Genomic DNA, 8,218 nt, shown 5'->3' with positions numbered 1-8,218 from the left:
CTCTAAGCGTCAGGTTTGCTTCCTGTCACCCCCTGGTAGCCTTGGGACAGTAACAGATGACTTCTGTTCTGAATCTGGGGTGGGGAACTGGTGGAATCACCATGGGCCCTACCTGCCTGGAGTCCTGGAATCCTAGGGGGAAGGCCCGAGAGTCCCTGAGATCATCTGTAGGAACACTGCTCTGGTGGCTTTGCCACCTCAGAGAGCCATGGTCAGGGTGCTTTGGCCACTGGCAGACCGACTAGATGGCCTCAGTGTCAGCTCCTCCTCCCTGGGCAGCAGCTTCACCCCAGCCACTGTTTGGCTTGCACCTCAGGAGTTAATTTTATTAATCATTTACCCAAGAAAAGTATGAACTTAGTAGCCTTTTTTAAGAGTCAGGATTTTTGGCCGGGCGCGGTGGCTCACGCCTGTAATCCCAGCAATTTGGGAGGCTGAGGCAAGAGATCGAGACCATCCTGGTCAACATGGTGAAACCCCTTCTCTACTAAAAATACAAAAAATTAGCTGGGCATGGTGGTGCGTGCTTGTAATCCCAGCTACTCAGGAGGCTGAGGCAGGAGAATTGCCTGAACCCAGGAGGCGGAGGTTGCGGTGAGCCGAGATCGCGCCATTGCACTCCAGCCTGGGTAACAAGAGCGAAACTCTGTCTCAAAAAAAAAAAAAAAAGAGTCAGGATTTTTGATGGCAATGCTTGCCAGCTTACTTCAGTCTTTGAAATGTTGGCTTAAGAGCTGAGTGGTCCTCCTTTAACATCTTTTACTACAACTGAGTGTGTGTTGCTATGGTGTGTTGCATGTGCATTACATGCCTAGTGCAGGCTTCTGGTATGCATAGCCACATGGCCATGATGGGTGACCTCTGTAGTTCCCCTGCACTGAGAAGCTGTTGTGTTGTGTCGCCTCTAGGTTGGCATCATGGACATATGTGAGTCCATCCTGGAGAGGAAGCGGCATGACAGCGAACGGTCTACGTGCAGCATCTTGGAGCAGACAGACATGGAAGCTGTCGAGGCTCTTGTTTGTATGAGCTCCTGGGGTCAAAGATTCCAGAAAGGTGACCTGTTACGGATAAGACCCCTCACGCCTGTCTCTGACTCTGGGGATGTCACCTCTGCTGTGCATATGGATGCACCTGCACCTGAGCTACCAAAAGACTTCCATTCTTTATCAACTCTGGTAAGAGGAGGTGGGAGAGGAGCATTTTTGTGAAATGACTAGAGTAGCTGAAATCAGTGTGTTGAAGAACTTGTGGGAAGATTCCCTGGGATGCTGGCAAATAAGTTGCATACCCTCTCTTTTTGTGGGTCTGAGGGAGTGGAAAATCTTCCTTCATTTCTGAAAAATGTGCCCTTTCTATGGATGGATCTTACCTTGCTAGCTATGGGGTTAATTTCCATGGAATGAAACCTACAGATTAATGTGAGAAAGTGAAATTTACTTCTCCGGGGGTATATTGGGGTGGAGCTTAGGTTCTCCTGGTGACCCAGCCTAGGGTCAGGATATGTGGGTGGCAGCTGGAGAAGCATGTGCTTTTACAACAGATTGCCTTCATTGGTGACACCTCTGCCTTCCAGTGGCAGCCGGCTCCTTAATGTGAGTTGGGTGCAGTAAATCACTCTTGTTTTTGGTTTTTGAACTTGCTAATATCTGTGAAAGCATTTGGAAAAATTGCATCTCAGAGAAGTTGAGAATTGTAGGCTGCTAGCAGTGGAAATTGTGGTTGTCCTGGGCTGGAAGCTTATCTGAAAGGAGAGTGTAGAAAGCAGATTTGGAGAGGGATGGGAGGGCCTTGTGGGGCAGCGGGGGGTGTTGTGGAAGCAGCAGGCCTGCTGGCCAGGAGCTCCTCAGAGTTTCCTGGCATTGGGCGCTTGGGCACGTCTGGAAGGGGTGAACACTGGGAAGAAGCTGAGAAAGTGAAGTGCCCCATGCAGCCTTGAAAGCCACTGGGGCATTGAAAACAGGCTTAGCTGAGTCTCTAGATTATTTTATGTAAAGGTATTGGGAGCATTGTGATCAATTAAACCCCTTGTAAAATTTAAAGCAGCCTTTTCACATGGTACTTTTTTTTTTTTTAAGTGCATAACTCCTCCTCAGAGCCCTGATTTCGTGGAGCCATCGACAAGGACACCTGTTTCTTCCCAAGTAACAGATTCCAAAGCATTCACAGCCATGGCCACCCTCCATTCCTCTGCTGTGGTGGCCAGAGCACTGAATGGGGGGGTGGAGAGGGGCCTGCCAGGTTTGGAGCCAGTACCCAGCTCTCCGTGCAGGGCCGTGGGGACCAGCGTGATCCGACACACTGGGGAGAGCCCTGCTCCTGCCTGCTTTCCCGCCACGCAGACTCCAGATGGCCAGCTTTCTGACAGCAGAGGAGAAGAGCAGCTTTTGGGACACTTTGAAACTTTGCAGGATACACACCTCACAGACTGTTTACTCAGCACTAACGCAGTGTCCTGTCAGCCTTGCTTGCACAAGCCCGGTGGCCTGATCCCCACTGACAGAGGCCAGCAGGCAGGGTGGCCTGGTGCAATGCAGACTTGCTCACCAAAGAATTACGAAAATGACCTGCCCAGGAAAACCACCCCTCTGATTTCTGTCCCTGCTCCCCCTGTCCTTTGCCAAATGATCCCTGTGACTGGACAGAGTGGCATGTTTTCAGCTTTTTTGAAGCCGCCTCCCCAGTTGTCTGTGGGGACTGTGAGACCCATCCTAGCCCAGGCTGCTCCAGCTCCGCAACCTGTATTCCTGGGACCTCCTGTGCCTCAGGGAGCTGTGATGCTGGTCCTGCCCCAGGGCGCCCTCCCTCCGCCTGCCCCCTGTGCGGCCAGCGTCCTGGCTTCAGGGAATACCAAGTTGTTGCCCCTCGCCCCTGCGCCAGTGTTCATCGCCTCTAGCCAAAACTGTGTCCCTCAGGTAGACTTTTCCCGAAGGAGGAACTACGTTTGCACCTTCCCAGGTTGCCAGAAGACCTACTTCAAAAGTTCCCACCTCAAGGCTCATCTTCGCACTCACACAGGTAAGCACCAGGGCAGGTAGGACATTGGGCACAGCAGACCGTGTGGTTAGGAAGCACACCTGGAGCCGCCTTTGGGTGGGAGGGTATCATGAGAACCCCTGGTGAAGGAGGAAGTGTGGCTTTTTCTTTGGTTCTGAAAAGCCTGCACAATCCTGTAAGGGTGAGCACAGCCTTCAGGAGTTTGCAGACAGCGCCAGCTGCTCACCCTGGAGAGAAAATGTAGTCTAGTACTGTGATGGTGTCTTTCGGGAGCTTTTAGAGTGACTCACAGTGCCCCCTTCTGTTCACATTGCAGTGGATGTTTTATTTTTATTTATTTATTTTTAAGAGAACATGCATTCACGTTCAGTAAATATATCTTATCAATGTGACTTATGTTCATTGTGGGAAGGTCTGGCCAAACTATATTAAAGTTAAAATTCTAAAATATTTTTTTAAAGAGTATAGTTTTCTTACCTCTGAAAGTAGTTTTTAATTTAAAGTAAGTTGCACAAGACACTCTGCTGACCTAATGATCTGTTGTATAACCAGCTCTGTCCAATTGAATTTTCTGCGATGATGGAAATGTTTGCTGTCTGTCCTTTAGCCACTGCCTGCTCACATTTGAAGTGTGGCTAGTGTGCCCAAGGAACTGAATTTTACACTTTTTAATACTTGAAGTTTAAATAGCTCCATGGGACCTGTGGTTTCCCTGCCACCCACCAGTGGTCTGGGTGTTGCTGGATAGAATGGCTCTAGTAGGTGAGGGCACCGTTTCTCAGGTGTTCTGTGAGTTTGTGTTCTGTTGCTCTGATCATGGTGGCCTCCACGTGGAGAATGAAGTGCCGTCTGGGGTTCAGACACTGTAAGAGGAACTCTCCTGCTCCTCCATTCTACCGAGTGGCTGTTTCCTTCCATGATAAGGCCAAACTTGGCCATGAAGTACTTGCCTCTGCCCATGCAGAAACAGCCTTCCAACCTTCTGTTCCATATGTCCACCCTCCCCTTCAGCCCTCTGTCCGTCTCTACTTACCGAGAGCCTCCAAGGGCCTCCCCAGAATTAGTTATTAGCTGGTTTCCTTATCTTCCTTTCTTCTTTGGCCCTGGTCGTTTATTGTAGGTCTTGCCACATTCTCCCTTTGCTTTTTAGTTACTCATGTATTTATCTCACCTGGATATACTCCTGGTGCTTGATACAAGGGCATGACACTAGTTAGTAAATGAGGGTTGGTCGTTTGCACGGCAGATGGACATGGGGACTGTATCAGGGAACCGGTGCTTCTGGTGGAGTTGACCTGCATGCCTCTCTTAATGGGCTTGTTGACTTGGTGAGCCCCACATTTCACCAGGGCTTTCCAGGGGAACTTCACATCACACCAGAGCACAGCTTCCAAGTTTGGGGAGGTGACTGAAGGAGGTTTTGCTGTTTATTCAGTTTTCCTTGGTAAAGTAACTGACAGAGTGACTTACAGTGATTAAAACAAGCTTCTGGGCCGGGCGCGGTGGCTCAAGCCTGTAATCCCAGCACTTTGGGAGGCCAAGGCGGGTGGATCACGAGGTCAAGAGATCGAGACCATCCTGGTCAACATGGTGAAACCCCGTCTCTACTAAAAATACAAAACATTAGCTGGGCATGGTGGCGCGTGCCTGTAATCCCAGCTACTCAGGAGACTGAGGCAGGAGAATTGCCTGAACCCAGGAGGCGGAGGTTGCGGTGAGCCGAGATCGCGCCATTGCACTCCAGCCTGGGTAACAAGAGGTAAACTCCCGTTTCAAAAAAAAAAAAAAAACAAGCTTCTTCCATGTTTCCTAAAGTACTTCCAATTAAATAACTGGCCGGGCACAGTGGCTCACACCTGTAACCCCAGCACTTTGGGAGGCTGAGGTGGGCAGATCACGAGGTCAGGAGTTTGAGACCAACTTGGCCAACATGGTGAAACCCCTATCACTACTAAAAATACAAAAATTAGCTGGGTGTGGTGGTGCGTGCCTGTAATCCTAGATACTCAGGAGGCTGAGGCAGGAGAATCACCTGAACCTGGGAGGTGGAGGTTGCAGTGAGCCAAGATCACGCCAGCCTGGTGATGAGTGAGATTCTACCTGATAAATAAATAAGCTAAGAGTTCTGAAGAATCCCCTTCTGTGCCATTTTGTAAACTTGGAGTTTTCATGAGAAGTAAAAACTGGGCAAGTTTCCCTTGGCTAAGACCACTTTTTATATATATTCCTACCAACCTGAGGCCTTTAAATTGGAGTAAGGTAGAGTGAATGGATGCTACATTTTTTTTTCTTTATTTTTCCATAAGTTATTGGGATACAGGTAGTAGTTGGTTACGTGAATGAGTTCCTTAGTGGTGGTTTCTGAGATTTTGGTGCACGATGCTACATTTTTAATTAATTTTTATTTTTGGTAAAGACAGGCCTTACTTTGTTGGCCAGGCTGGTCTGGAACTCCTGGCCTCAACTGATCCTCCCAGCCTCCCAAAGTGCTGGGATTATAGACATGAGCCACTGTGCTTGTACTTGGCTTGATTTATTTTTAGTTTTAAATATATTTTGAAAGATTAGCATGAAATCATTGGGTGCCAACAACATACTGCATGTTAAGTGTGGCAGGAATAAATGCCTTATGGAGGGTTTCTTGACCCAGATCATCCAGTTCCATGTAGGGCTGATGGCCCCACAGGGCCGTGGGGTGTCCCTTATGCTGTGCTGAGGCGCAGGATCTGAGAAATAAAGAGACGGGACACAGAAGTACAAGGAAAACACAGCTGGGCTTAGGAGGCCACGCCACCTATAAGCGGAGTTAGGCGAGGCCCCGAATGTCCAGAAGCATGAGTATGTATTGTGTATAGGTTAGGGGGCAGGGCAGTGAGTGAAATCATCTTTAAGGATAGTGATTGGGTCGTCAGCAATAAAACATGGAGTCCACCCCCATTATGTCACCTAGGTCAGGAGGTGGACAATGCGCAAGGGGCCCGTTCCCATGAAGGCAAGGGCCATGTGCAGTAAGGGGTCCACCCCCATTAGGTCACTGAGGCTTGAAGGTGGGCCATGCGCAGTGAAGAGGGTGCAGTGTGCAATACTTTTATCTATGGGCAAGCTACTTTTAAGAAGATTTATAGGAGGATATTTTAAGTCACATAGCAGTGACAGAGCTGTTAAGGCTACCGCCACCTTCTGGCAGCTTCCAGTGAGTTTTATGGGAAGATGCTTTTTGAGCAGCATAGTAGCAAGAGCTGATAAAGTTTGCAGTTACCAAGGTGGATTGCTGTTCTGAGAGCAGCCTTCCACGAGACTGGAGCAAGCTCCTGCAACTCCTTTAGGAGGAGTGGCTTTTGCCCGAAGCCTGCCGTACAGCGGGTATCTTTACAATACTGCACGTTGCCACCTGGGCTATGGATTCTTGTCCTGGTATAACTTTTTCTCTTAAATTATGCTCTGCACTGTGTCTGCTCTAGACATTCCTCCGATTATAAGCTACTTATTCCTCAATTCATGCTCTGTACTGTGTCCACTTTAGGCATTCCTCCGATTATGAGCTAAAATATAATTTTATATATATGTAGGGAAATATTCTTTAGGCACTCATACTATCAACTATTATATGATTATATGTAGAGGATTATATAAACGAATTCTTTAAGCCCTAATTCTATAAACTAATATATGATTATATAAAGGATTATATAAAAGGAAATTGCTGAGTAGTAACACTATAAAGTGAGATATTCTTTAAGCCCTAACTGTGCCAGGGTTTTGCTTAGCTTTTATTCCTCGGTGCCTATATGGGGGGTTTCCCACAGTTCCAGAATAAGAAGACATTGCTTTCTTGTGAGCTTGATGAACATGATTTTAAATTGACATGAAGTAACCCCTTGCATAAGGTGCTCAGCATCTCCTTTCTCTTCGGCATGTGTTTTCTCACACTTAGGGGAGAAGCCTTTCAGCTGCAGCTGGGACGGCTGTGATAAGAAGTTTGCTCGTTCGGATGAGCTGTCTCGCCACCGCAGAACTCACACAGGGGAGAAGAAATTTGTGTGCCCTGTGTGTGACCGGCGTTTCATGCGCAGTGACCACCTGACGAAGCATGCCCGCCGCCACATGACGACCAAGAAGATCCCAGGCTGGCAGGCAGAGGTTGGCAAGCTGAACAGAATCGCCTGTGCAGAGAGCCCGGAGAACCTGCTTGTGACCACGCCAGCCTCCACCTGAAAGGTCCACTAGGATGTTACGGGGTTTTTAAAAGCCTGTTTTCAGGAATGGAACTGACGGATTGCTTTCCCATTGCCTCACCCCAAAAAAAAATAGTTTTGGGGCTCAGGAAGATCGGGGAGCTGATTTTGATGAAGGTGTGTTAACTTTTCCACTTGGGACCCTGTTCAATATGTTTTGTAGTTTCAGAAGTGTTTTGTTGTTTTTTTTTTTAAAGAAATGGTAGAAAATTTGATAACCAACATCACCAGCATTCAGACAAATATTTCGGCAATAAAGTTTACAAAATCTGGATTTTTACAACTTTCTATTGATGTTTTGTAGAAATAAGACAGGGTACTAATTTTTATACTGTTTTTTATAAAAATATTTATATTGTTGGTGCTCAAATCACCAGTTTCTAGATAGATCATTTTGCAGCCTTCTTTTCAGTATTTAATAACAGTTTTTTATGATGACCCGTTTTAGTAAATTTGACATGTTACTCCACCAAAAAAAAATCACAGATTATCTGGCCTTTTTAGATTTTTTGGAATTGGAACTGGTTGAATAAGGGCCTCTTAAAAGGGAAAAATAAATTTTGCAATCAGCTTTTTCATAATATTTTCAAGGAAATTCTAGGCAGCCATTCCTGTCACCCAAGAACTGCAAGTGTGGTTGACTAGAACTAGTGAGTTGTGTCCGTGGTGCGTCTTGTGAAGGATGTACCCCAGAAAGTAACATGAGCCACTGAGCACATCCCAGGGAGCAGGCGCTGCTGTAGGCTGTAGTCTGTGTGTAATCGTCTTGGCCATGGCTCTGCCGAAAGCAAACCATTGAGTTTCTTGTTTGTACCTAAAACACCATAAAAGATAAACACTCAAATCCAGCCGATTTGTTGATCGTCAGTTGACTTGTTTTGCTGTGGCCTTGTCCCTACTATACTGTGGGTAGAGTAACTTCTCAGTGAAAAAGGAAGTGTCTGTATTAGTTGGATGAACTTTCCACTAGAGAACAGCTTAGCCGA

The 8,218-nt window shown here is 47.2% G+C and overlaps 1 protein-coding gene across 2 annotated transcripts in view; it reads left to right on the top strand.

Annotated features, from left to right (window-relative positions):
- The window catches only part of KLF11 (Kruppel like factor 11), a 10,516-nt gene extending 2,459 nt beyond the window's left edge, over positions 1-8,057 (top strand). For both annotated transcript variants that reach the window (XM_032294156.1, XM_032294155.1), the window contains exons 2-4: positions 909-1,178; positions 2,079-3,018; positions 6,932-8,057. In XM_032294156.1, coding sequence (XP_032150047.1) covers positions 918-1,178; positions 2,079-3,018; positions 6,932-7,212 — 1,482 coding nt within the window. In that variant the 5' untranslated portion in view covers positions 909-917 and the 3' untranslated portion in view covers positions 7,213-8,057. The remainder of the gene's footprint in view (positions 1-908; positions 1,179-2,078; positions 3,019-6,931) is intronic.
- Positions 8,058-8,218: the final 161 nt, after the last annotated feature.

The sequence above is a fragment of the Sapajus apella genome, unplaced genomic scaffold (assembly GCF_009761245.1).
Source record: "Sapajus apella isolate SASKATOON/1434 unplaced genomic scaffold, GSC_monkey_1.0 scaffold31, whole genome shotgun sequence".
NCBI lineage: Eukaryota > Metazoa > Chordata > Mammalia > Primates > Cebidae > Sapajus > Sapajus apella.
This window is presented reverse-complemented; position numbering and strand designations above follow the sequence as displayed.